Source organism: Aspergillus chevalieri, chromosome 6 (assembly GCF_016861735.1).
Source record: "Aspergillus chevalieri M1 DNA, chromosome 6, nearly complete sequence".
Lineage (NCBI taxonomy): Eukaryota > Fungi > Ascomycota > Eurotiomycetes > Eurotiales > Aspergillaceae > Aspergillus > Aspergillus chevalieri.
The window spans coordinates 898,598-925,550 of NC_057367.1; the positions used below are offsets into that span (position 1 = coordinate 898,598).

The window sequence follows — 26,953 nt, forward strand, 5'->3', positions numbered from 1 at the left end:
TATTGCTGGATACGGGATATTCATGTCTTACCTGCGTACGGCTACCCAGTAACTATCTGCTATGTAAATGAAGCCAACCAGTGCTATTTCACTAGTGCCACTGCTATATCGTTCTAGAACAAACATTTTATAATTAGTCGATTTAAGCTAACGCTCTTGTGCCCTAATAGGACTTCTCATATGTGGCGCACATGTACACACATGGTCACTTGTAGCGTGTTTCATGGATACAAGTAGTGAAAGTCAGACGGAAGAATTCAGGTAAAGGATGAGAGCGAAAGGATGATTATGTATTACAATGTAAGCGCGGTCACAAAAAAAAAAACCCTGGATGTGGACCACTGGGATGCAGCATAGGATTAGTGTCGACCGGCCACAAACGATTTAGTGTCATGGTGAATACTTCTAAGCATGACTGATAGTAGGTGAGTCCTGTGTGAATATATTGCGACATAGCTAGCAGAGCTCTCAACGCGTTAGACAGGACATGCAATTCACTTCATGCAATGATAGCTATGTAATGGTAACCCCGTGCAGCGATGCTGAAGCGATTGAATTGCTCTGCACCTGCTGAGAAAGAAGCAATAGCTAGAGTGCTATGAAGCCGACTCAATACCGCAATGTCAATCCGATATGACCACACATAACTAGTCTGGAAAAGGAGTCGCGATGGAATATCCAACAAAGGGTAACCAACCTGTAACCAACCCTAGGAACTCAATTCAATTGTTCAGTTATTAAATCCGGGCAAGTGATTCTCATGAAAAAATACAATGCATTGTATCTTACGTGGTTGTTGGGCATTTAAACCCCGGCGACTCCTGCAGAAGCGTGTTAGCTGTCAGATCTGTCAAGTCACCAGGTAGAATTACCGAGAGAAAGAAAGTATACCAGCATAAACAAAGTCAATCTTTAGTAAGTAGAATCTCCTCCTCTCACAGAGTCCAACGAGTACAAATACATGGTGTAGTCGCGAGCCAAACGGCGCGGTACGGGAAAAGCGAAAGAGGGCAAAGCGCAGAGTCCCAAAAGGGCAGAAAAAAATACTGCCTGTTTTGTCCGCCCGGGAGGTCTTGTCCTCCTCGTCTCGGCCAATCAGAGCGCGTGATGGCCCGGCCGGCCCTCCCACTTGCCGCAATGATCCTCATCGGGGGTTGTTCTGTCGCTTTTTCTCTCTCTTCTCCCTTTGGGGGGGCGACCGCTTCTTCTTCTTCTTCTGTTCTCCCTCGCTCTCCTTTCAGCGCATCAACTCACCCACCATCTCTACCTCCGCTTCCTCCATCATATCATCGTTCTTTTCTACTAAACTTTATATCTACTAACCCGTTTAGTCTTTTTGACGCCGCTCTCGTGAGCTCAATCTAATCTGCAAGCTATTATCACGACGGGGTATCCACGCACACATTTACGCCTACCACTTACTCTCCCGTTTTCTTCATAGCTTCGCGCACTGGTTTTGAGCGCGATTGGACGCGTTTAATCGGTAAGTATAACCATTATCCACCTGCTTTTTCCCACTTCGTTGCGTGGTTGCGCGGATTTCCCTCGGACTGCTTCTACACGACTTCCGCTGCGCGGTGGACCGTGAGGCAATGGGCAATGCACCGGCACCGGCACCGGCACCAATGCGTTTTCCTCCCCCCTGTTCGCGAATTTCTGGTCTCCGATCTATCTATAACTCTTGCCTTTTCCCTTTCCTATCTCGTCGCCTTATGAACTACATGCGTCGGTTTTTTGTACTAACCGCTCGCATGATTTCCCAAAGACCAATCCATGCTCAACACTCTTGATATCAATAATCTATGATCGAATCGCGCGTACCACACTGTTCATAAAAGCGTCATGGTATGCATTGGGAATTCCTTGGGATCTTGGAACGTTTTGGCAGTCTAGACCGGTGCAACGGAGACAGACCATGAAGAAAACAAGAGGGGTTGAGCAGAAGGCTTACGCTATTTTTCCCAACCAGGTGCTCTTCAAGCGAAAACCCGTCCAATACCTCCCGCGGCCGGTCATTGAGGATGACAGCTCCGAAGTACGTACAACTGGTGGAATCCGCACTGTGTCGCCCACGCATCGCAGACAGCTTACCCGCGATTGTTATAGGTCTGGGTAATTCCAGAAACCAACGAGGTCTTTACCGACTACGAACCGTATCTCCAGCGCATGGACTTTTACAAACAACGCCGGTTTATTTGTGAGATTACAGGTCATTCGGGGTTGACATTCTTTGAAGCGCTCAGAAGTGAAGTACGTGCAGGGAGTCCAGGTCTTTCCGTTTCGCCGTTGCTCCATACTAAAAACAACCCGTCTCAGATGGATGAGTCGCGCGAGGTCAATAGTGCTTTCCCGGAAGCGCTGAAGGAACCGATTTTACGCCGGATACAGTTTTCGACGGTGTCTAGGGTGGATAATCTGGGTAGGTTCTATTGCATATTCTTTTAGGTGGTATGTTCCCAGCTGATATTTTCTTCTGTTGAACAGTGGACGAGATATATGAGGTTAGTAGTGGCCATACAGATGGTGTATGTTCAACGCGGCGCAGCGCTAAATATGAGGTCAGGAATTCAAACAGGACTTTTATCCCGGTGAACCCGTCTTAATCCTGCTTACGGACAACACACGACTCCACGGCATTATCAGAGACAAGGCCAACTTTGCGGAACAGCTGAACCCTGATGGAACCGTGAAAACTCCCGCCTATGCCCGGTATCTGGTCAAGGTTTCCGACAGCGCCAATGAAGAGGCTCTGCTGGACCAAGAGCACATTACTCGTGATCGGAAGACGTTTACCAAGCAGATGCTACGCGCTTTTATCAAGAACAACGTCACGAGGGAGTCTTGGAGCGGCGCCCCCTGGTTGGTCAAACAATCCATTGCGGACGACTACAGAATCCCAACGGAGGTGCCGAAGCATCTGCAATATGGCGCAAAGGTCGCCGAAAAGAAGGCCATGAAAAAAGCAGACCAAGACGGATTCTTCGGCTTCTTTGCTTCGCAGCAATTACCGGAACTGAAACCCGCAGTCAAAGGACCAAAGGCCAAACCCTCCCCACAGGAGCTGGCTCGATCGCGGGAGGCGCAATTTCTCGAGTATCAACGCTCGTTGAACGGAAACCCGACCTTTGTCGTCAATAACAATGGTAGCAATGGTGTTACCTCTATTGTCGACACACCTGTTGTTAACACCAACGCTCCAACCACACCTACTCCCGCGGCTTCCACGCCCACTCGGCCTCCAAAGTCCCAAGAGTCCGACAAAAAAGCTCAAAGTGCCGCACCTGTTGTTGTCAAGAATGAAACCCCTAAGCAACCTTCTCCGCCGCCGATCAAGTATCCAATTGAAGATCTGGACATTGCGCCTGCCCGCGAAAACCAGAAACAGCGTCCGGCCCTCAGTTTTCTGGCCGCTAACGAGAGCGATGATGCAGATGACGAAGACATCTTGCATGATGGTATCCGGTCAGATTCAGTGGGCTTGTTACTAGAGACGTGGAATACTCTCAACGTGTATTGCGAAGTGTTTCAGTTGGACTCGTTCACATTTGATGATTTCCTCCAGGCCATGCGATTTTCATCAGACGATGTTGACTGCCAGCTTTTCGTGGAGATGCATTGCGCTGTCCTCAAGAAATTGGTCAATTCCGAGAAGGATCAGAACGGCGCAGTCCAGATCTCCCTCCCGGATCTGCCTGTCGAGGAGTCCGAGGAATCTGACGAGGAGGAAAATGAAGAGGAAGAGAGTCCTGAGCCGGAACCGGTCGTGACACGCATGACTACACGAAGCAGCTTGGCCAAGGCGGAGGCGGATAATCTGAAGTCGCAAGCAGACGATAGTCGTTCCAGCTCAGAGGAAGCCCAGATCCACCGTGCGGCCGACATGTTGAAAGAATACGGTTGGATTGATCGCCTGCGCAAGCGGGATTTCCGTAACGGTGGATGGGAAATGGTGATGATTGGTCTTCTGCACCAGTTGTCATCCCGTCCTCGGGTCGAAAAAGTTTGCAACGATATCCTCAAGCACCTGGCCCCGCTTGATGCAGAGCCAACACAGGAAACTGCGCAACGCCAATATGCAACCCTTGATATCAATCTTCGCGTGCAGGCTCTTGAGATCATCTGCATGCTCAGTCTGGAGACCAAAGCTATTCGGAACTATCTCGAGGAGTGTAGTAATCAAATGACAGAGTTTCGTAAGGAGAAAATTGAATATCAACGGGCCCGGAAAGCTGCGTAAGTCATTATTTCCTCCTTCGTTACGTTCCCACCTCTTTTACTGACACTTTTGATATCAGACTGGAAGAGCTCCGTCGGTTGCATCAGGAGCGAAAGACTCTCCAACCAGAACCTGAGAAATCACCGTCGCCTGTGCCGGAATTGGAAGAAGGCCAAGAAGACTCGAAAATGACTGGCGTTGATGGGGACTCAGAGGCCATGGATACTGATGATGAAGATGGCAAGAAAGGACCATCTCTTCGGGGAGGCACCGACAGAGCTAATGAACGAAAACGCAAGCAGGATGAGGAGCGCGAGAGGAAGGAACAGTTGGCCAAACAGCCTAAGGGATCCAAGCAATACCAAAAGGTGCTCAAGAAGATCGACGAGCAAAAGGCCACCATAGAAAAGCTTGAAAAGAAGATTGAAGTGGTCGACAATGACCTGAGAGAAGCTGACTGCCCACGCACCCGATGCCTCGGAAAGGATCGCTTCTGTAACAGGTATTGGTGGTTTGAACGAAACGCGATGCCTTATGGCGGCATGCCCGACAGTTCTACGGCCGAAGCTCAATACGCCAATGGTCGTCTCTGGGTCCAGGGCCCTGACGAGATGGAGCGGGTTGGGTTTATCGACGTGCCCGAGGATATCAGGAAGCAGTACCAGAAAGAGTTTCAAATGACGCCCGCCGAGCGCAAGAAGGCTGAGGAAGGAGAAACCAGCGTCTCGAGTGCCTGCGAATGGGGTTACTACGATGACCCGGAAGCGGTTGACAAACTCATCGACTGGCTGGACTCGCGTGGTAATCGGGAGCTGAAGCTCCGGAAGGAGCTCGTTTCACAACGTGATATCATCGCCAAGTACATGCAGCACCGCCACGAGTATCTGGGGCAAACTGCTGAACGTGCTGAATCGGAGGATACGGCCATCAAACGGGTATCGACGCGGAAAAAGACGTACGTTGGTGACCGTAAGCACCGCTGCTTAACCTGGCAGAACACGACTGCTCTGTCGGAAAATGGACATCTTCATGCCGATGTTCCTCGGCCGACCAAGCGAGCCAAGCGAGCTACGGACGACCCCAAAGAGCTCAAGGCGACCAATCGACAGGGCAAACCTCTGACGCGACAAGGCACACGGTACAACTTTTGAATATTTTGATTGCCTTCTACTTTTGGGCTGTGCTTTTTCCTTCTTGAATGCATAAGGCGTTGGGTCCCTTTGCGACAGGGCTGACAGCAAATTTGTGCGGATTCTTTTTGGGGCTGCCACGAAAATGCTTTCACCCTGTTCTGCGCATGAGAGACGAGACCATGATACTTCTTCTCTTTTCTTGTTTTTGTTTGGATATTTTATTTTGTCTACTGCAGTAGTCTGCATCTTAGTCTTGGGTTATATCGTTTTATATAGAGTACTAGAGCGAGCATGCTGCACGGGTGACTTGGGGAGCTGGGTATGGTCTAACCGAAAGAGAGAATTGGAATGTACATACGCGTATGAACTTTCGCTACTTGGTTACTTGGAGCATGCCGGTATACAGGCGTTTTTGGAAGCACCTCACTTGAGCATTTCCTCTCAATGAGCACATGCCGATTATTAATCCCGGCTACCACCGCGCCACTCGGGGCGTCACAATACGGTATTGAGACAGCGGCCTGGGGGTTCCGGCAGGTATCGGCACGTCAGAGCCGTAATCTGCAGAACGACGTCACATGCCCGACGGGAAGAAATGCGCCTCAAGTCAACTTTTTCCACCTTCTAATGCTCTCTGCAGCAATTCCACGGCTACTCTCGGCTTATTTTTATTGATATCTGATTTTGGAGGGGCTTGCTGCCTTCACTTAGTTCTTATCTTTTCTGTCGTTGTGGCCTGGGAGGATCGTTGCCTTCGGGAACTTCACCCCATGGCCTCGTTTCTCCGGTAGCCCGTGAACTCCTCATTCCTCATTACTCCATATTATTCTTTCCCCGGACAAAAACAAGATCAATCCTATTGCCTAACTTGAACAAATCTCCACCGATTTCGCCCTCATGTCAGCCGCCTTTCCGGGCCATGAACGTGCTGATTCCTCCGCCGTCCGCAACCCCGCAATTCCTCAGATGGAGCACGCTACACAGTCAAAATCAGACCGGAGGCCTATAGCAGGCAATAAGGGGACCGTGGTGGCAACCGCCCAAGCAAACGCGGCAGATGACGAGTTCCCAGGGACATCAGGAGCGTCGTTGGGATCAAGACAGGATACTCGTGCGGAAGCAAAGGAGGTCAATAGGCGGAGTTTGGATTATGTGCTACGGAGTGGGTGTGCGGGGGGCATGGCGGGATGTGCTGTAAGTGCGAATGATGCTTTGAGAAATGAGGCATTGGCTGACTGTCTGGTGATAGGCAAAGACGGTGGTTGCGCCCTTGGACCGGGTGAAGATCCTGTTCCAAGCGTCGAATCCTCAATATGCGAAATATACCGGAAGCTGGTTTGGTCTTTCGTCGGCGATGAGGGATATCTACCGATTTGAAGGTTTACAGGGTCTTTTCAAGGGGCATTCCGCGACTTTGCTTCGTATCTTTCCTTATGCCGCTATCAAGTTCCTCGCCTATGAACAGATTCGTGCGGTTGTCATCACATCTCACGAGCAAGAAACGCCATTTCGCCGGCTTATCTCGGGGAGTATGGCAGGGATCACATCAGTGTTTTTCACATACCCGCTGGAATTGATCCGAGTACGATTAGCCTTCGAGACGAAAAAATCTTCACGATCGTCCTTGAGCGATACCTTTAGACAGATCTATAACGAACGGATATCACCGCCTTCCACACCAGGCAAACCAAATGTGACAGTATCTTCCGCCCCGGTGACGGCGACGGCACAGACGATGTCCTCGACTGTGAACAAGGTGGTCCCGAGCTCTGGCTTGGCTAACTTTTATCGTGGATTCTCGCCAACCATGCTCGGAATGCTCCCGTATGCAGGCATGTCCTTCCTTACGCACGACACGGTGGGCGACTGGCTTCGCCTACCAGGCATCGCTCGTTACACCACGATACCCGGGTCTGAAGGTAAGACCAAGAAGGGCACTCGACGGCCACAATTGACGGCCGCCGCGGAGCTTTTATCTGGCGCCCTTGCAGGTCTTGTATCCCAGACGTCCTCGTATCCTCTCGAAGTGATTCGACGACGAATGCAGGTCGGAGGCGCCGTGGGAGATGGACACCGGCTGGGAATTGCTGAAACCATCCGCAAGATCTGGATGGAAAGCGGATCTCGTGGGTTCTTCGTTGGGTTAACGATTGGGTATATCAAGGTTGTGCCCTTAGCTGCCACGAGTTTCTTTGCTTATGAGCGGTTCAAGTGGTGGCTGGGTATTTAAACGGAGGCCCTGTCTGCATGGGACTTAGCCGTTTGTTGCACATAGCGGTGATGACCATCTATTTTACTTCATTGATCGCTTGTTTTTTGATTGTTTTTGAGATCCCAAGCTTTGGCGTCTTTGGTTATTATGGACTCTTTTCTTTTTGCATGAGAGGGGCCAGGGATAGGCTTCATGATACCTACATAGCCTGATGGATATGCGCAGGGACATGTTATCTCGGGGTACACAGTGGAGGATTGCATTAAACTAGATAAGATTATGGTACATGAGTGCGGTGCAGCGTATAGCACCCTGTACAAAGTATTTTTATCCTTGCTACCATTGGATTATACGAATTATATATACATCATTCTACTTTTGCAAAGTAATGAATCTTTCTGAGCAACAACAATACTTAGTTGTATGCGATATCAGTCATGTGATCGCTACCCGCACGGACCAACCGCCAATCGCGGCGATAAGCAAAAAAAAAGTTTCAAGAAATTTCGACAGCAAACACAACCTTGCTATTGTCCCAATTCCTTTGCAGCGCCTAAATAAGATGACAACCCGCAAGCGCAACGAATTTCTCGATCCAATCTCCGACGAAGATGAAGGCAGCGAAGCCGGATACGACTCCGAAGCGGCAGAGGAGACGAAAGGCCGGGGTATGAAGCGGCGACGAACGGAGCCGTCGCGCGGGTTCTTAGACACTGGTAGCGAGGATGGTGAGGATGAGGAGGGGGTGTCTGATGGTGGGGTTTCGGATGATGAAGACGAGAAAGTTTCGCGAGCGAGAGGGAAGGGCAAGGGTAAAACCAAGGCAGCGGATCGCAAGAAGAGCGCCGACGAAGATGAAGACGACGACGACAATGACAACAATGAAGATGAAGAACAACGCGAGAGCGAAAGAGAAGAAGCCCAGTACCTCGACACAACAACCAGCGACCGCCCACCAAAAGACAAACCCCTAAAACCCAGACCTCTCGACAAAACCAAACCCCCCAAGAAAAACAAAACCGGCGTCATCTACTTCTCCTCCCTCCCCCCCTACCTCCGTCCCTTCGCTCTGAAGCATATGTTAGAATCCAGAAGCTTTACTGGGATAACGAAAGTCTTCCTAAACCCCGCCGTACCCTCTGCCTCTGCGCCACGGCGCCGCTCTAACAAACGCAAAACTTACTCTGACGGCTGGGTGGAATTCGCGTCAAAGAAGACCGCGAAGCTCTGCGCGGAGACGCTCAATGCAACGATCGTGGGTGGCAAAAAGGGCGGGTGGTACCATGATGATGTATGGAATATGAAGTATCTGCGGGGGTTTAAGTGGGCGGATCTGATGGAGCAGGTGCAGCGGGAGAAGAGTGAGAGGGAGGCGAAGAGGAGGGTTGAGGATGCGCGGGCGAGGAAGGAGGAGAAGGTCTTTGTGGAGGGAGTTGAGAGGGGTAGGGTGTTTGATGGGATGGCGAGGAAGAATGAGGAGAAGAAACGGAGGATGCCGGAGGCGGATGTGCCTGAAGAGAAAGGGCAAGGGAATGGTGAGGGGGAGAAGAAGGGGAATGTTCGAAGGTTGTTTAAGCAGAATGAGGTTAAGACGCCGAGGGATAGGATTAAAGATGATGGGGCTGCTGCGCTGGGGGAGGATACGAAGAGAGTGCTGGGCAAGATTTTTTGATACTCTTATATGTTTGTACAAAGGTCACTCTGTTATGGATATAGTATTGCATCTAAATGACAATCCGTTGATTCAATGCTGGATATGTACTCTAACTTTTGGATATTCCCAATAAAACAACAGAAACCACGGTAACGCCAGAACCCCCATGTGCTTCGTGACTATATCCACTTCTTTTTTTTTCCTTTTATTCATGGTCATCCATATTCAACTCGTCAAAGTCATCAAGCAACTCATCCATGTTGATCTTAGGCGCCTCATCGTCACTCTCACTATCCTCATCCATACCGTCACCGTCATTGGGCCGAGGATTCTTCCTGTTCTTGTAGAGATCGAGGGTACCACGCAGTTCCTGGTCCTCCTCAACATCCCGCAAGAACATTTCAAAGTCGGCTTCGAGTTTCTCGCGCTCCTGTTCCTGCTTGCGGTTCGTGGGCTGGTTGCTCTGCGCAAGTGCCTCCTCTTCGTACTCGCGAGCCATACGCTTGAGACGCCAGCTGCGGGTCTTCTTGTTCTTCTTGCGGGCGTAATGCTTCTTGACGAGAATAACGTCGGGAATTGTGGAGCTGTATTGGCTGCTGTTCTCGATGGCTTCGAAGTTGGGGTCGTTGAAGTTGGTTCCGGTCAAGTGGTATCCCAGCGCGCTGTCACCGACGTGAAAGATACCGCCGAGGTGGGTGCGGCAGAAGTAGGTCTGGTCATTCGAGCCCAGGTCCGAGGCGCGCGCAACGGTTGCCTCTGCCAGGTGGTATCGTCCGTTTGAGCGGCCGACAGGCTCGATGTCCATGATGATGAATTCAACCAGCTCCGTTACATCTGCGAGGGTGTTGAACGGCGAGCGCCAGTAGGTGCCTGTTGGGACTTCTGCTGTTTGGAGAGTGCTGGGGTCCATGAGGTTGACGGCCGTGCCCACACGGTGGCAAAGCGTCAAGGGCGAGATGTTACCCATTTGCTTGGCCAGCTTGATTGGGAGAGCCACCAGGTCGTCCTTGCAAATAGGCACCAACTCAATGGAGAACGTAAACTTGTAGGACTTGTTGGAAGTGTGCACATCCATCGAAATCAGCTGTTGCGATTTCTTCGTCTTGCATGGGGCGACAGATGACAAGAATTCAACCATCTTCTCTGCATGGTTCCGCTGCGCGTAGTAGAAATCCAATCCGTCCTTAGCTTCCTTGATGTTGACCGTATTTTGGTGAGCGTTATTCTTGAGAATGAGCTGCTCGAGGTAAAGGAACGTCCGCTTGTGAGGCACCTTCTGTCGCACCTGCACCGACGCTTGCCATGTGTTGTGAGTGTACGACTTGGCACATTCAGGACATTGTTGAGTAGCGACCACATATTCCACCTCGAATGTTTGTTGTATAATGGTACCCTGAAAAGCCTCTTGCTGGATAGTGATCTTCACTTTGATACGTCTCGAGTGGGGTTCGGTCCAGATAAACCCTGCGTCTATGATCCGGACTCGGTTTAGACCTCGAAGTTTGCGCAAACAGAGGGCGAGCAGTTCCTTCGATTCGGGAGCGGCGCTGACCCAGCTGGTGGGTGGTTGCAACCAGCGCTCACAGTCTTTGCAAATGTGAAGAACGGCCTCGCGCTGAATTCCTTGGGAAACGTCCACGGTCAATTTGACACAGTCCTGGCAAAGCGCACCGGCCGAAGATGTTCCATCAATAGGGGCACCGCAGTTGCAACACAGGATACTGTAGAATCGCAGAAGTTAGTACTAATAATTTAAAAAAAAAAAAAAGTGGTCGACGTACGTCGCAGCAACAGGCTGTTGGTTGCCCGCAATGGGCATCGGGGCATCCAGGTCCATCGACATGTCTGCGAGTACCCTAGAAGACAGACAGACACAAGATGGAAGCAAAAGTTGAGATGATGAAGAAAGACTCAAGTTTTTCTGGATTTGTCACTGTTGCTTTGCCCCGCCGGGAAACTTTTTGTTTGCTCTGTTTGTACATGACTAACTTATGAGTCAGCGCTGTTTGCATGGTTTGTCTTTATATGCAAAGTCCTATCAGGTTATTCTCGACCATTCCAACGCCCAGCAAGTTGAAGAAACACTGAAGTCAATATGAATCGAGCATTGATGAGGGGGCCATTGTGCCAGGCTTGTCGTCATGACATTGTTCGCTCATTCTCGTCATTCTGCGGCATATCAACCCCTCGCCACAGCTTGCCCTCGTCGAGATATACTCATGTGAATGCCCGGGCCTTTTCTTCAGTGCCTCACCTTCGATCCGATATTTCACCAAATCCCCTCGAATCGCATCCTCCAGCTCCAAGTGATAAGAATGTACAGGTCGATATTGAGACGCCTGCGCCACCACAGCATATTCCATGGTACTTGCAAGAAGAGACACCAATTGCCGAATCGCAATCAGTATCCTCGCGAGACCACCTGCCAGAACTGCCAGAGGACCCACCAGCTATACTCCCTATTCTTCTCGAATATACATTTAAAGACCTAGGTCTGGACAATTTGAAATTGTTTGATCTGCGGCACCTTGAAACTCCACCGGCCCTCGGCGCCAATGTGATCATGATCATCGGTACTGCCCGCAGCGTGAAACACCTTAACGTCGCCGCGGATCGTTTGTGTCGCTGGCTACGGAGCACTTACAAGCTGAAACCATATGCAGATGGGCTGCTGGGTCGGAATGAGCTTAAGATCAAACTTCGACGGAAGGCCCGTCGGGCTCGCATTGCCAGTCAATCTGGGGCAATTGTGGATGAAAAAGACGATGGGATCACTACCGGTTGGATCTGCGTGAATGCCGGTGTGGTTGAGGAGGCCCCTGCCGCGGAACAAGAAGATTTCCAAGGCTTTGAAGGATTTGGTGCTATCAATGCGGGCACTCGAGTGGTGGTACAGATGTTCACGGAAGAGAAGAGGGCTGAAGTTGATCTTGATGGTCTGTGGCAGGGAAACCTGGATCGGGCTAGGAGACAGAAGCAGCGTGAATTGGAGGGTGCAAATGCATCTGGAGCGGAGAATGGGGCGACACAGCAGAGCTAGCCTGAGTGATATGAGGACGGCGTGCGAGCAGAGTCCACGGCTTTAAACATCTAGCGGTTTCGGATTCCAGAAGCTGTGTCTGTAGCCCACACTTCTAGAACTTGCGATGCGTGAATGTTTCGACACCATTTTTTTGTATATAAACTCAAATGTCTATGTAATGGTATTCATAAATGTATTTCTATAAATGCTTTTCCTTGCATGGTCTTTACGAGAGTAGTAGTCGTCCGTCACCGACTCCGATGAGCCTCGGCTGCAACTCCGCTCCGAATCCAACGTCAGTCACAGTCCGGGGATCTTCTCTTCATCCCTGCCATTATCTCCCTCTGTCCATAACTTCTGCAACATCCAGCGCTAGAAGAGGATGAGTGGCGGTTTCCATCACCGATATGGAGTATCTGCCCAGCCTTCAGCAAGAGTTTGACGAGCTCAAGCCGTCCCTATTCGGTAAGAACAACATCCCGTGATAGTCGATTGAATCTCGTCAATCAAAAAGACATTGCTAACAGACTCAATAACACAGAGCTACTCGCCGAACAGCAGCTATCAGACCTCCTTCCACCCTCAATCCGCTACATCCTCGCCGTCGCAACTCACCGCCACCCACGCTACCTCCTCCGAATCCTCAACTCCTATGACGAAGTCTACGCCCTCGTCTCCCTCATCGTCGAACGCTACTACCTTCGTACCTTCGGCGGCTCCTTCACAGAAAACTTCTACTCCCTCAAGCGTGAACGCGTCCTCCTAACCAAGAATGGCGAGATCCCACGTGCACAAATGGGTGCCGCCGCGCCCGTCCGCGAAACGCTCAAGTTGCGCACGTCGGACGTGTGGAAGAACCTGCTCATTATGGTCGGGATTCCGTATTTGAAGAGGAAGTTGGATGAGGGGTACGATATTCATGCTGCGCCGCAGGCGTCGCTGGTTATGAGCGGCGGGCCGCGATATAATCCTAGCGATGAGTTGCCTCATAACCCGACCCTCCGACAGCGGTTGTTCTTTTATTACAAGTGGTTCTTGAGGAACGTGTACCCGAGTGTTAACGCGGCGTATTACTTCTCCGTGCTGGCGTTTAACTTGGCATACCTCTTCGATAACACGAAGTACTCGTCACCGTTTCTCTGGCTCATCGGGACTCGGATTCGGCGTCTAGGACCAGCAGACCATCGCGCCATCGCGAAGACATTGGAATCCAACCCAGGAAGTGGTGGTGCACGTTCCCGTCCTGGATCTGGCCTCTTGGGCCTGCTGAGTCCACAGAACCTCTACCCGCAACTCCTCGCATCCCTACGTTACTTTCTCCCAGCATCCATCTTCGCGCTGAAATTCCTCGAATGGTGGCACGCAAGCGACTTCACGCGCCAACTCGCCCGCAAAGCAACAGACGTGATCGACCTCCCTGCCCCCGTTGTCGAGGGCATGATCACCCCATTCGACAAGAAAAAGATAATCGAGCAGAGAAAGAAAGCAGAGGAAGAGAAGGAGAAAGCCGCTACCGGCGGAAAGGATATCAAACCCGCCCTCAAATCCCCTCGTCCCCGCCAACCGCCTATCTCTGCTACTTCGTACCTTCCCATTTTCACTGTTCCTCTGCCCACTGCGGATTCGGAGAATGCTGGTACTTGTCCTATTTGCTTGAGTGAGCTTGCGAATCCGACTGCATGCCAGACAGGATATGTGTTTTGCTACGTTTGTGTCTTCCATTGGCTCAATGGGGAGCATCAGCGGCAGATTGATTTTATGAATAAGGAGAGTTCTGGTGCGGCTTGGGACGATGAGGACGCGGAGGATGAGAAGGCTCAGGAGGATACGGAGACTTCGAAGGGGCAGGATGGTCGACATGGTCAATGGGAAAGTGGAAAGGGACGATGTCCTATCACCGGTAGGAGAGTGTTGAGTGGAACGGAGGGATTGAGACGGGTCTTGATATGAGCTTCTTCTTCTATATGTAAACAGCATATCTTATAATGTGGATACCACAGATGTATTAATTTAGCATTTGATTAATTAGACTAGATTGTCCTATTGCATTGATTACAGCTATTAATTCTGCATTAATAACATGCAAACTGTGTATAGTATCAGAGAACATAAGGCTCTGCCCCATCCCCAAAGATTAAATATGGCTTCTCTGCGGCGACTTTGAGAATTGCCTGCGCAAATACCGAGTTGGCCCATGCAAACCATGACCTGGTGTACTTTTTGATATCATTCACGTTGATAGACTCGTGCACAAGCCCGAGAAGACTCGCGTTGCGGACCAGATTGATGCACTCTGTGATTTCCGAGTCGGAGTCCGTAGTCATCGCTTGGACGAGCAGGGACATGGGCCAGGTGTTTTCGAGACCGACTTTATTCATAGGCAGAATATCATTAGTTCAAATGTAGGAAGACGGAAGGGAGAGGACATACCGTGAGGACCACCGACGCCCTTGAATGCGGATCCAATCAAATAGTATGGATTGCCGTTCTTCTCTAAGATCATCTTTCGGGTATTCTTATAGGTGGTGTCATTCTGGTCGACAAAATTCAAAAGAGGAAGGGAAAGCAACGAAGGAATGTTGGCATCATCCATTAGAAGCTGAGAACCGTACCCGTCGACTTCGAACGCAAAGACATCGCCATACTCAGAATGATGCACGACACCATGATCCCATACAGCTTGCTGTAGCTTCTTCCCTCGTTGCTGGAGCTCCGAGACAGTATCTGCATGCCCTCCTGCGGCCTCTATCACTGTAGCAGTCTTCTGCAGCTGAACGGCCATCATTGCGTTTGGAGGAATGAAGAAACCAAAGATAGTCGCATCATCACTAGGCCGGAAGGCGCTTCGAATCAAGCCAGTGCCTCCGTTTAACGGGTTTCCTACTCCCTCCAGGTTGAGGGTTTCCGTGCCTACGTTGGTTTGACGCTGGAACGTGTATTGATTGGCAACGTACTGGTTCTGCTCGTTGAAAGTTGGCTGAGACTGCACATCCAAAACCGACAAGAGCGTATCAAGGGCCTTGTACCAACGGTCTGTCAGGAATTCAGTGGATCCTGTGTTCTCGTAGAACTCCGTGCCCAACGCCAGGAAGCTAGCCAGAGAGTCAAGCTCGTACTTGCATTCAAAGACCACCGAAGGATCGTATTCTGGATGAACAGTATCCTTTTGCGAGCTTGAAACAGGACTTAAACCACTAGGCGGAGGTGGTTGGAAAGCATTGCAGTACGGTGACTGGATGACAAACTCAGCCTGCGTGTTTATGGCACCCAAGATGAGCGAGTGCAAGTTCGGGTCTTGCTTAGCCAAAGCTTGGTAGCCGGACAACTGGTTCGTAGAATCACGCAGCCATTCTGCATTAATGTCGCCGGTCACGACGAACGTCTGGGGACCTCGCCACTGTGAATCCTCCCTCTTACGCTTCGCTGACGAGGACGAGTTTGTTGTTGAGCCATTGCCGTTCGTGTGCCATCTGATGGTTGTGTCGAGGGTATTTGGGAAAGCATTTCGAAACAGCTGAGCCAGATCCTTGTCCACTATACGTGAGGTAACGTTTTCAATAGCCTGTTCGACGGCTGGCGAGGTGAAGGTGCGACATTCCTGGGCCGGTCGTTGGAAAGGGAGGTTCAAAGGACCGTCGCTGTACGGAGGACTGCGATGAGCAACCAGTTTAGCTGTTGTGTATTTGGGCATACTATCTTGACAACTCGGGAAAAAAGAGTACTTACTGCCTAGCCGCAGAGTATGAGGTGTAGTCTGGGCAATCTCGCCGCAAAATCGCAGTGTTACCATGATGTCCTCCGGTAGCATCAGCTCCCCAGCTGAGAGCCAGTGCCAGAACAAGCGTCAACGAGATGGCCATTTTGCAGAAGGAGCACAGGAATCAGAAAGGATTCTAGTATGGAAGGAAGAAATGTGCTGGGAGTCGTGTACTTCGTATGCAGTTGCGATCCGGAGAAGTCAGCTTATTGTCCTTCCATCGTATTCCAACCAAAGCTGAAAAAAAAAAAAAAGAATTATCCGAGTGATGTGACAAGTAAGGGAAGCGTGCGAGTTTTTAGTACTGCAGTCTGTGAACGGATAGAAGACAGAAGAGTTTCGTGTTGTTGCTTCCTCGAAGTCGGCACATTCCCCAATCCCCGCATTTTCTCCGCATTTGCTCTTTCGGACAATAAACATCAGAGAAGGACTCTATTGAAATGTCAAGATGTAGGTACTTGGAATTGACTGTGCATATGCTAATATATATCTATCGCCTTCGTATTAGGATATTGGCACTGTATCATTTCTTCCCAAAGAAGGACATAATGCTGCCCTGCCCAGGCTTTGCGGGCTTGCCCTTGGGCGCATTCACGGCCGACTTCTTCTTGGGCGGCAATGCTGCAGGTTCGTCCTCGGAGAATGACTCCCAGGATGGTTCCTCGCGAGTCACAAGGTATCCCTCCTCGTCCTTGACAGTCTTCTTCATCATCACCTGGCGTTTACCTCGTCGACGGCCGCCTTGGACAGTCACTTCCTCCTTGAGTTCTTGCTGCTTTGGTGGTGGCGGAGGTTCGTCAATGGGCGCCGGTTCCTCTGGTTCTTCTTCAGGTTCGGCGACATCGGGCATCTCTTCATCCGCTACACAAAAGTCAAGTCAGTAAGTTTAAGTTCTTTAGTAGCGCTGCTTTGATTCAGCCTTACCATCATTTCCTTGCTCTTCATCATCGTCCTCCATCATCTTCTTCAGCCTTTCTTCCCTTTCTTTTCTAGATTCACGGTTACTCGTAGATGCCGGTTTTCCGCTATCGGGGAAAAGCTCTTCGGGTTCTTCTTCGGAAGCATCGCCTAGGTTTACTGGTATGTGTCAGTTTCTGTTGGGGCATTCCAGAATGAGCAATGCAGTGTACTGACCATCTTCTGCACCACTGGCTGCGGCCTATATTGCTGTTAGTTAGCCATTTGTAATGTATTGAATTTAAGACATCGGTTATTTAGACCGACCGATTCTGCACCCGAGGCCACAGGAGTTGCTTCTTCCTTCTTCTGCTTCGGTTTTGCTTTTGCGAATGAGCTGAATAGATTGCTCTTTTCCTTCTTCAATGAGGCTGGTTTTGCTGTAGGTTTCGATGGTGGCTGGCTGCTTCCTCTCTGCGGCGGTTGTTTCGACTCAGTGTCAGTTGGCTTGGAGGGTTCGGGTTTAGGAGGATCATCCTGTAAAGGACGTTTTGCGGGTACTGTCGTGTTGGAAGGTGCTTTGGTCGATGCCGCTGGTGGCGGCGGCGGTCGTGCTCCTGTTCTCCGCTATGATGAATTTCAGCAATGGTTCTCATATATAGTGCAAGTCCCGTAGATTGGTTGATGTATACCTTGACATTCTGGTTCTGAATCATTCCCCATTGCTTACCAGATTCCAGCGGATCTTCATGAGCGTAGGCAGCCAGCATCTCACGGCTGACATCCGTCAAGACATTGAGATCCTGCAAGACCGTGGGCTGGATACTGTATATGTGAACAGAAGAAATTGACCGGAACGTCGATTTCGCATCTGTATCCGGTATCAGCTACGAGAACGATACTTGAAGAATCGATAGTCGCATTACCTTCCAAGTCCTCCTCGCGCACCAGTATGATAGATGAGGTTGTAGCCGCATCGGCCGAGGCATCCTGATTCGGTATGGAACTGCTTATATAGGGGCTGCTTTGCATAATATCATCGCCGTCGGACTCGTGGGCATCGCCGTTTGTCGCGGGAGGTTCTGGCGGGTGTTGGACGCCTGTAATGACGTAGGTCGCGTTCACGCTATTCGGTTTCTTCGAGTTTTCATTGTGATGGAAGTCATATAGCATTCTTTCGTATAATTAGCATTTCGAGTATTCAATTGGTATGCCATGGCACGCACCGTTTGGCGACATGGCTGTGAACCTTCAGAGCGCAACTCAGTGACCGATAAGTGACCTGCCATACTGCTTAGCTCGAGGTGACAAGAGAAAATGTGACGGATATAAACCAGGACATACGGTCCGACGCTCATTGAGGACATTTTCAGCTAGATACTTCTTCGAGTCGACAGCCATGGTCGTTTGCTGTGTTCTTGTTCGCTTCCTGTCGCGCAACGCGTCGGAGGTCTATAACCACTTTCGGAACGGAGATAATTTTTCCTGATCCGGTATCAAAGTAATTTTACCCTTTACGGCGAATTACTAAACGTAGGGCATTCGACTCTTTGTTATCCAACCTCTTCTCAAGTTTTCTCTTATAACATCTCTCTCTCATAAGGACTGTCTATCTTACAAAATGGGGTGGTCTCTGATTCCACCCTACGGCCGGACTATACCTGGCCGCGGCCGATGCAATATCCACTATTAAAGACTACTCCCCCACTGCCTCGTGTACAAGGGAATCTCTATAATTTCCTGGAACTTTACTCACAGCATTGATTCGCTTCTCAAAATGATATTGCTCCTGGCTCGGCGTTTATCCTGTCCCCAACATCGCGCAATTACCTTTCGGGCTCGTCTTGAAATGGACAGGCAGGTCAAGCGTCGAGGAAGCGGTTGCAATACAAATAGCAAGTACTGCCGGAATGTCTGTTTCCAAAATGCTCAATTGCCGGTGGTACTTGGACACGCCCTACACTCAGGGATTTTCAATTTGATGACCAGGTTGCCTGGTGTAGATCTCGTTAGCATGCATGAAGAACTAGACGTGGAAGCCGAGGTGCCATGGATACAAGAGCTCAAGGAGCGTGTGTACATGCTATGTACATTCTATTGAAGAAAAGGATAGTAAAAGCAGTACTTGTAGGGCTATAGTCACCGACACGTGCTAAGTTACTTAATGCGCATTAGTCATGCGGTCTTGGCATCGCTCGCCGCAGCATTAATCTCCAGTCGCGACAGGCTCAAGGAGCAAAACCTCTCGGATTTCCCCGCGTCAACTAAGCATTTCTTATTTAATTGTCGAAAATAAGATCCCATGAGGTGAACCAACTCAATGGACACCCCGTTCGACATCCCCGACTCCACCGACTGGCTAGACACGCCGTTGTCGCTTCTCGCGCCGCTCGAATCGTCGCTCCGCTGCCAGGTCTGCAAGGACTTTTTCGACAACCCCGTGATTACCTCCTGCAGCCATACCTTCTGCTCTCTATGTATACGTCGGTGTCTAAGTACGGAAGGGAAATGCCCCGTGTGTCGGAGTTCTGATCAGGAGACGAAGTTGCGGCGCAACTGGATCGTTCAGGAATTGTTGGAGGCTTTCCAGAACGCTCGTCCAAGTATACTGGACCTGGCGAGGAAGGCTAGAGATGGTGTGCTTGACCGCGTCGAAGTGTCCGATGAGCCTTCGTCCAAGAAACGGAAGATCGAGCAGTCGCAGGTGGAAGGAGAGGGCGTGTCGGAGGTGGGTGCGGAGGGTATCGTGGCCCGGTCCCAGAGCAGACAGGTCGATAATCACCCACAGCCTGCCATGGTGGATTTGGTCGAGGATAGTCAAGACGAGGATTTTGCGCCAGGTAAGTTCATATGTGGTCGGTGTGTCTGCACTTGGTTTAACAGGTTTGCAGATGACGGGTTGGTCGCGTGCCCAATATGCAATCGGCGGATGAAGAATGAAGCTGTCTTTCCACACCTCGAGACCGATGCTTGCGGCAAAGATCCAGCTCCCCCAAAGAAAGTGTCTTATGGGTGAGTTTGTTTAGTTCCTTATGGATCACTTTGCGGCTGGCCTAACTGAGAATGTCCTATAGGTCTCTACAGCCCATGTCACCGGTTGCACGCAGAAAAACTAGAACCATTGCTGCGAATGCGAATAATAAGCCCGAAAGGCTTCCTGCCATTAACTATTCTATACTGAAAGAAGGAGTTCTTCGAAAGAAGCTGAAAGACCTTGGAATTCCCAACTGGGGTCCTCGGCAACTCCTCCAAAGACGCCATACCGAATGGATGAACCTGTGGAACGCCAATTGCGATTCGAAATCCCCTAAATCGAAATGGGTATTGTTGCGCGAATTGGACTCTTGGGAGCGAACACAAGGCGGTAGTGCTAACCCGCCGTCTCACGATTCCAACAACACAATCATGGAAAAAAATTTCGATAAAGCTGCATGGTCAACTAGTCACGATAATGACTTCAAACGATTGATTGAAAACGCACGGAAGAAGAATGATGCTGTTCGTGGCACGATTTCTCAAGGGCCTATTGATTGGAATGAGTCTGAAACGGCACCCATCCCCGAGCGACCAGCGGAGGAGCCAGCTGTGCTAGGCGAAGCGCCGGAATCAGGAGAGTCACAAATAGCTCCTCCCAACCTGAATGGGGTCGAGAACCAAAGTCAACCAACGCAGAATGGCCATGTGAACCTTCCCATGGGACTGCCATGATGCTCGATGCGCACGGGGCCCTTTCCGCATCAGGTGCAATACCACCGACCTTGCCGATTTGTCCTTTTGAGCCCCTAGATACCGAATTACTAAGAGCTAGTGCTTCTCTGTATGAGGCTAATGGGCAGCGCCGGGGTCATGCTCGACCGACATTTGTGAGAGCCTCTCTGTTAGTGTGGAATCCAGATCCCGTTCAGCTCGCGCAGCTTCTTTGGTCGTCTGGCCTAGGTTGTCCAGTTCGGCAAGCTTCTTGTGGGTTTCTTCCGCTTCTTTTTCTTCCTTGGCCTCCTGCTCCTTATGCTCAAGGGCTTCAAGTTCGTCGTCGATCTCAGTCTCATCAATCTCGGGTCCAGCTTCACTCATGATGTTTCCGACTTCGTCCACCTTGGACATCTCCTCCCGCAACTCATCCACGACCTCGTCCATCTTGGTTGCATCGCCGACCTGAGCGTTAAGCCCTCGGAGGACACCTGTGCTTGCTTCCATGACACGGATATACTCGACCTGGTCTGTGGCCTGTTCGATCTTGGCATAGACTTCCTCAAGCTGCGCCAGGGTGTCAAATCTGCGCTTCAGATTATGCTCGGCAAGCTTTTTGGAGCGCACCGCAGAAAGCGCCGAGATCCGGTTCTTGTTATTCAGCGCTGTCTTTGCGGTCGCAGTTAACTCGGCAATCTTCACTTCTAAATTATCAGCTTGTTTGATCATGGTCCACATGAGTGTCTTGATAGATGCAATTGTTGTATCCTGCTGGGTGATCTCAGTTGGTGTATCCGGCGTTGGTCTGAACTTGATCGTCTTTTTGGCATATCAGCCCTTCCTTATATTCCCCATTCGTGTAATATAAAGCATAGATAACTCACCTTGCCATCATAGGCGATGGAACCGCTGTCGCGGGATAAATAGAGCAATAGAACATCAAAATCCGTTTCGGACAAATCGACGCCTGCATCCAGTATTCCCGCGTATTCATTCATGAACCCCTCCTTGGAATTTACGAGGTCCATTTTCGACGAGGCCTGAGCCGTGGCTTGTTTTACCACTCGTCTGGCCGCTTCCTGTTCCGAGATCAGACTCCGTTCAATATTGTTGAGCAAGCACCTCACTCACCTGCAAATTCTCGACAAGGACCAATTCCTGTCCTCGCAACGGTGCCGCGGAGTCCGAGCTATCAGAACCAACAACAATTCCCCTCAACTGCTTCATTCCCCAGCTCATGACATTCCATGGATTCAAAACCCCTGGATCAATCCATCCTTTTCTTCGCAGACTTGCCCCGCTGGTTCTGTATGCCTGCAACGGGACCATGGTCCGCTTTACAATCGCCTCATCCTAGACGTGACTCGTTAGAGCAAGACCGTGGTAACCAAACGTCGGAAGCACATCCATATAGACGAAAATACGTACAATCACCGTACTAAGCGCAACCGGCTGCCCCAATTCCGGTATCCCCAAATCCCGCAAAAGGGATTCATTCGCCTTCAGGACCAGGTGGCTGCTCTTCACCTGCCCTGCCACCGTGTCTCGAGATATATACCCCTGTCTAGCAGCCTTTATCAATGCTTGTTCCCATGCCCCCACATTGACCGCGTAGCCGTCCGGGTTCGTTGTCTTTTGTAGAGTGAAGTCGGAGTAGAGGGAGGGTAGACGGTTCCTGCGATTTTACCAATTCAACAAGGTTAGCTCTTGCTTATCCCATATATGGCACGTGATATTAGAGCGCTGGTATCGTACTTTCGGAATGCATCCTCATGGGTGAGTATGTAGTTGAGTAGCTCGCTCATCCTGAATCGATTTTCGGGTTGCAGACACACCGTAATGTCGACGCGCAGGGTGATTGGATATATGTGAATGGAAGAAACGTCTGAGTATGTCCGTTTCTCCTCAAGTCCGATGTTCTGACTTCGTCGGCCCAGACGACAATAAAGGATGATCCCGTCACCGGCGGTGATCGTCTATCGATAAGGAGCGTCATCACGTGATGCTGGTCGTTAGTATGCGACCAACAACCCCAGAACTCGGCCTCATTGGACAATGGATACAGCTAATTTTTTTTATATAAAGACCGCCATCTCTAGGGGTGGGCACTCCCAGTTTCTTCCCATGTCAAGTTATCTTTCATTATGCCAAAAACCCGCCATCTTCTAAAAGAGGACATTACTTATTCGTTTGCAAAGTCACAAGAAATCAATATCCTCCACCAATTGGATTACTATGACAAGCGGGACCAATTTTTTGCTCATCTCGAAAGCAGACGGGCATGGATGAAGAGAGTTGTTGCCCAGCATCTGGGTTTAAAATCAACCAAAATGTGCCATGTGGCAGATATCGAGGATTGGTACTGCGGCAGCTTCAATGTCTCTATCCCAGTTACTATTAGTGGTTGGAAGGACAGGCAGCAGCTAGGAAACGATGTCCTTATCCGCTTTCCTCTTCCCTACCGCGTTGGAGAGGAATTTCGACCTGGGAACGGAGACGAGAAGATCCAATGTGAGGCTGGTGCTTATGCATGGCTTGAAGACAATTGCCCGGATGTGCCTATTCCAGAGCTATACGGCTTTGCTATGTCAACTGGTGAAACTGTATAGTGTCAGCTATCTTCTGCAGCTCATAATATCTACTAACCTGGCGACTCAAGTTTACCCGAATTGAAAACCTGCCTTTCATAAGCCGCTGGTTCCAGTTTCTACGCCGTCGATTACTGGCTTGGCTTGGTTTGCCCGTGCCCACATCATATGCCCGCTCATTGAGCAGAAGACACAGTTCTCTCGATGGCGTGATCGGTGCTGGATATGTCTTGATTGAGAAGATTGAGGAGTCTCAAGGCACCATGCTCTCAAAAACCTGGTTCAAGAAGAACAACGACATAGAATTACGGACCAACTTTTTTCAGGACCTCTCACGAATCCTTTTAAGCATCAGCCGAATACCACTACCGCGAATTGGCTCATTCGTCATAAACAGTGACGGGTATCTCTGTTTAAAAAATCGACCAGTGTCAGTTGAGATCCAGGGATTAGAAAACGAAAGAATTCCCACCGACATGCCTCGTGACTTCACATATTCTACAGTTGAATCATACCTATATGATTTACTACGAATCCACGACAACCGCCTCAAAAACCAGCCTAATGCAGTGTTGAACGTGCCGGATGCTGGCTATCAGATGTCAGCACTGGCAGGAATGCGAACGACACTACCACTATTCTTTCGTCGAGAATTCTGCCGGGGTCCTTTTGTCTTTTCATTAACGGATCTCCATCAAAGCAATATATTCGTCGATGACAATTGGCATATAACGTGCTTGGTCGACCTCGAATGGGCATGTTCCCGGCCAATTGAGATGGTTGAGCCGCCATACTGGCTAACCAACAAAGCCGTGGACTCCATGGACCCAGAAGAGTACGACTCCCATCGAACGGAGCTAATGGCCGTATTAGCGGCCGAGGAGAGCAAAATGCCAAAAGACAGAACGATGCCACGGCTGTCCAGAGTCATGGAAGATGCCTGGTCAAGAGGGACATTCTGGTATACTCTGGCTCTCACCAGCCCGACAGGTCTCTTCAAGCTATTCTATAAGCACATCCAGCAACCTTGGTTCTCCAAGCACAAGCCAGAGGAAATAGGTGAGATTATGCCCTTTTTCTGGGCGAAGAATGCAGGAAAATTTGTCGCGAAGAAGCTTTCTGATAAAGAGAAATACGACCACGAGCTTCGACTGGCCTTTGGGGTGAAGGAAACGAGTTAGCTACTAATCCTATTGCATATTACCCAAGTCAGCAATGTACCTTGCTGAGGTCAGATCGTAGATTGCCCATCACTGCCCAGTAGAGCCACGCCCATGATAACATTCTGCATACTAGTGTAGAATCCGCACAGATACTCGATGAAAAGCATTCATTCACCCAAGATTATATAAACTATATTCCTACTACCATACGCCGAAATACACCCCTTCAAATCAAATAAATCTCTAGGCTAAGCTCGTTCAAAATCATCATGCGACGGTGTCTCATTATCCCTCGTCACTGGCGGCGGATTGAGACTCCCAGGATCCGTCGAACTCGGGATACCCATAAGTGATCTGCGGTTGCTGCGTTTATCGAGTTTTTCACTTGTTTCCTCGGTTTCTTGCGTTTCCAGCGGCGCTGTGCTGGCATCTGTATTGTCGCTGGCATCTAGCCCTCTAGCTCCGAGATACTGGACCCTGGTTGCATGTCTTAAGTTGTCGATGAAGGTTTGCATTTCTGGCATGGGGAATATGCCGTCTGTGTCGAGGACGTCGGCGTAGAGACGTTCAGCCTCTTCGAGAGATGCAGAGGCCAGCGCTGGCTTGCCATTTTTGAGCCAGAGATCTGCGGCAAGAACACTCCACATCCCAGCTTTTCTGCGTCTTGACCCTTGTTTCCACACGCCTGACCCTAACCCTACCTTGGACGCGTAGCATGCTGAAACCCTTTCGCTGAAGAGGATTTGACCAATCGAGCCAACTAACCCTATGTCCATGGCCCGCATGGCCCATCGGGTTGCGCTTTCTGTTGCTGAGCCCCCGCGTGACTTGAGGAGTTCGATGGCTAAAGTGAGACAGCGTAAAGCATTTGTTGCGTCGGAGCATCTTGTAAGGTAGGAGTAGCATGCTGTTTCGAGCATCTGATCGATAGTCTCAAGCTTGGTTTTGCCTGACATTGCAAGCGGATTGAGAAGTATGCTCACTGCGCACATCTCGTGAGCGCCAGCATGGTATCTCCACGCCTTGTCGTTGCCATAATCCGACCGTAGAAGCTCGTAAGTTGATGCAGACAGCTTCCAATCACGGAGCATGAAAGCGAAGTCGGCCAATTTTCGTAGAATTGCCTCAGGAGCATCGGGTTTGTAAAACCCGTGTACGGCATCGTAGTTCCCACTCACTCCGCCTGATCCAGAACCTGCGAAATTGGATCTGGAGCCAGCTCCAAAACCAGTCCATCGTCGTGATAAGGACATGAAACGTCCACTAAGACCACGCCTTCGGGATGCCACCTGGTCGTTCCAGACAGCAACTCTGTTTTCCATGAATGGGACCACCGATTGAGCCACGAGTTCTCGAACAAATGTCTTAATGGCCATAACATCAGAGTCGAAGAGGTAGGGGACACCGTCCGCATCCAAGTCGACTAAGAGCTCTAAGCGGGATATCATCAGTATATAGTAGCCGAATAAAATAACTCATTGACTTACCTGGTTGGCCCACCCCTCGCAGATGCTCTGACGGAGATAGCCATTCGCATTCAGGTACCCGAACGCTATCATCATCCGTAACGACGCATTGATTACTTCGAAGCCTAAGAAGATGGCAATGGAGCCCAAAATGCCGCTTCATTTGATCGTAAAGCTTAGTCGACTCCGTTATATCATCACGATCCTCATCGTGGACCAGCACATAGTAGCGAAGGAATTCAGAATGAATCCAAGGCGGCATCTTTTTGTCGCCATTACTCGTGTCTGCATACAGCTGTCTGAGCGACTCAAGCGGAGCGGTATTGCGCGAACTGATTGCAATCACGCATGCCACCGGATGACGGAAGGTCTCATGCGAGCTCACGGGGGAGGCGGATAGGAGTTGATGTAAAAAGAATTTGTATATCGAGGACGTTGACGGCATACCCAAAACATCTTTTGGTTGCACTGGCCCACCCAGAGGATCATCTTCTGAATTGAGCTGCCGTTCCAACACTTCCTCCACCTGCGCCAAAGGAGATGAATCCTGACCCGGACTCCGATTATGGACCACTCCCCCTAAATCCACGAAATGAACCCCGTAATCCTCCCAACCATGGCCTGCCCCGATGCTATCCCTTATAACAACCTTCCCATGAACATCTTCTCCAAAAGGTCGAATCAACTCCCAGAAACCCCCCTTGAAACCTTTCTGCCTGACCAGTTCATCGGTATCCGCGGAAGCGTAGACTCCGACCACAGGGGAGAATGAGCGCGCGATCAGAGACCTAACATCCTCGGAACCCTCGAACCGTCCTTCTAGCGGCGAGCCCAGTGACGACCTCGTTAATTGGGGGGTAATCGACCTCACAGATCTCGCGTGCGGCGAAGCAGCCCGGATCGGAAGGTCAGCGGCCGTGGCCGATAGCGGCGGGGTCGGGGAGGTGTCAATCCTCGCCCCCGCCAAATCCGAAGCACTCTCTATAGCGGGAGAGGAATCGCGGCGTTTGTCTGGGTATCTTGCCTTGGATGCGACACGCGGCACGCCGGGGGAGAAGGACGGCGGAGGTTTGACCGGAGGAGCATCTCCGGGCGATGTCATGGACACCGGATGGATTCTGATAAGGACTCGAAGAAGAAAGACGAAACCGCAGATCC

At 50.3% G+C, this 26,953-nt stretch overlaps 12 protein-coding genes across 12 annotated transcripts; 7 read left to right on the forward strand and 5 right to left on the reverse strand.

Annotated features, from left to right (window-relative positions):
• Positions 1-1,842: 1,842 nt before the first annotated feature.
• ACHE_60312S (DDT domain protein) lies at positions 1,843-5,367 on the forward strand (the record flags this gene model as incomplete). The annotated part of the gene is made up of 7 exons (XM_043281472.1): positions 1,843-1,845; positions 1,970-2,035; positions 2,107-2,250; positions 2,317-2,419; positions 2,485-2,501; positions 2,564-4,233; positions 4,296-5,367. 7 exons carry the CDS (start codon positions 1,843-1,845, stop codon positions 5,365-5,367), a joined length of 3,075 nt encoding a protein of 1,024 aa, XP_043138948.1.
• Positions 5,368-6,246: 879 nt separating this feature from the next.
• ACHE_60313S (coenzyme A transporter) lies at positions 6,247-7,579 on the forward strand (the record flags this gene model as incomplete). Its single annotated transcript, XM_043281473.1, has 2 exons — positions 6,247-6,543; positions 6,599-7,579. 2 exons carry the CDS (start codon positions 6,247-6,249, stop codon positions 7,577-7,579), a joined length of 1,278 nt encoding a protein of 425 aa, XP_043138949.1.
• Positions 7,580-8,123: 544 nt separating this feature from the next.
• On the forward strand, positions 8,124-9,233 carry ESF2 (RNA-binding ATPase activator ESF2; the record flags this gene model as incomplete). Its single annotated transcript, XM_043281474.1, has 1 exon — positions 8,124-9,233. The coding sequence occupies one exon, from the start codon at positions 8,124-8,126 to the stop codon at positions 9,231-9,233; it is 1,110 nt and encodes a 369-aa protein (XP_043138950.1).
• Positions 9,234-9,420: 187 nt separating this feature from the next.
• On the reverse strand, positions 9,421-11,058 carry NMD3 (ribosome-binding protein NMD3; the record flags this gene model as incomplete). The annotated part of the gene is made up of 2 exons (XM_043281476.1): positions 9,421-10,936; positions 10,997-11,058. The coding sequence occupies 2 exons, from the start codon at positions 11,056-11,058 to the stop codon at positions 9,421-9,423; spliced, it is 1,578 nt and encodes a 525-aa protein (XP_043138951.1).
• A 252-nt stretch (positions 11,059-11,310) lies between these two features.
• ATP25 (RsfS/YbeB/iojap family protein) lies at positions 11,311-12,255 on the forward strand (the record flags this gene model as incomplete). Its single annotated transcript, XM_043281477.1, has 1 exon — positions 11,311-12,255. One exon carries the CDS (start codon positions 11,311-11,313, stop codon positions 12,253-12,255), a length of 945 nt encoding a protein of 314 aa, XP_043138952.1.
• Positions 12,256-12,644: 389 nt separating this feature from the next.
• On the forward strand, positions 12,645-14,187 carry pex12 (ubiquitin-protein ligase peroxin 12; the record flags this gene model as incomplete). The annotated part of the gene is made up of 2 exons (XM_043281478.1): positions 12,645-12,702; positions 12,779-14,187. The coding sequence occupies 2 exons, from the start codon at positions 12,645-12,647 to the stop codon at positions 14,185-14,187; spliced, it is 1,467 nt and encodes a 488-aa protein (XP_043138953.1).
• Positions 14,188-14,336: 149 nt separating this feature from the next.
• Positions 14,337-16,097, reverse strand: ACHE_60318A (glycoside hydrolase family 125 protein; the record flags this gene model as incomplete). Its single annotated transcript, XM_043281479.1, has 3 exons — positions 14,337-14,605; positions 14,668-15,887; positions 15,964-16,097. 3 exons carry the CDS (start codon positions 16,095-16,097, stop codon positions 14,337-14,339), a joined length of 1,623 nt encoding a protein of 540 aa, XP_043138954.1.
• A 420-nt stretch (positions 16,098-16,517) lies between these two features.
• Positions 16,518-18,292, reverse strand: ACHE_60319A (uncharacterized protein; the record flags this gene model as incomplete). The annotated part of the gene is made up of 8 exons (XM_043281480.1): positions 16,518-16,855; positions 16,919-17,071; positions 17,129-17,153; positions 17,219-17,518; positions 17,584-17,762; positions 17,818-18,065; positions 18,118-18,173; positions 18,236-18,292. The coding sequence occupies 8 exons, from the start codon at positions 18,290-18,292 to the stop codon at positions 16,518-16,520; spliced, it is 1,356 nt and encodes a 451-aa protein (XP_043138955.1).
• A 919-nt stretch (positions 18,293-19,211) lies between these two features.
• rad18 (E3 ubiquitin-protein ligase RAD18) lies at positions 19,212-20,599 on the forward strand (the record flags this gene model as incomplete). The annotated part of the gene is made up of 3 exons (XM_043281481.1): positions 19,212-19,731; positions 19,783-19,903; positions 19,966-20,599. The coding sequence occupies 3 exons, from the start codon at positions 19,212-19,214 to the stop codon at positions 20,597-20,599; spliced, it is 1,275 nt and encodes a 424-aa protein (XP_043138956.1).
• Positions 20,600-20,716: 117 nt separating this feature from the next.
• On the reverse strand, positions 20,717-22,383 carry ACHE_60320A (putative vacuolar sorting protein SNF7 family protein; the record flags this gene model as incomplete). The annotated part of the gene is made up of 5 exons (XM_043281482.1): positions 20,717-21,397; positions 21,463-21,657; positions 21,710-21,931; positions 22,007-22,253; positions 22,334-22,383. 5 exons carry the CDS (start codon positions 22,381-22,383, stop codon positions 20,717-20,719), a joined length of 1,395 nt encoding a protein of 464 aa, XP_043138957.1.
• Positions 22,384-22,722: 339 nt separating this feature from the next.
• ACHE_60322S (uncharacterized protein) lies at positions 22,723-24,347 on the forward strand (the record flags this gene model as incomplete). Its single annotated transcript, XM_043281483.1, has 2 exons — positions 22,723-23,181; positions 23,238-24,347. 2 exons carry the CDS (start codon positions 22,723-22,725, stop codon positions 24,345-24,347), a joined length of 1,569 nt encoding a protein of 522 aa, XP_043138958.1.
• Positions 24,348-24,577: 230 nt separating this feature from the next.
• ACHE_60323A (TRAPP III-specific subunit 85 family protein) lies at positions 24,578-26,897 on the reverse strand (the record flags this gene model as incomplete). The annotated part of the gene is made up of 2 exons (XM_043281484.1): positions 24,578-25,761; positions 25,817-26,897. 2 exons carry the CDS (start codon positions 26,895-26,897, stop codon positions 24,578-24,580), a joined length of 2,265 nt encoding a protein of 754 aa, XP_043138959.1.
• Between the last annotated feature and the right edge of the window lie 56 nt (positions 26,898-26,953).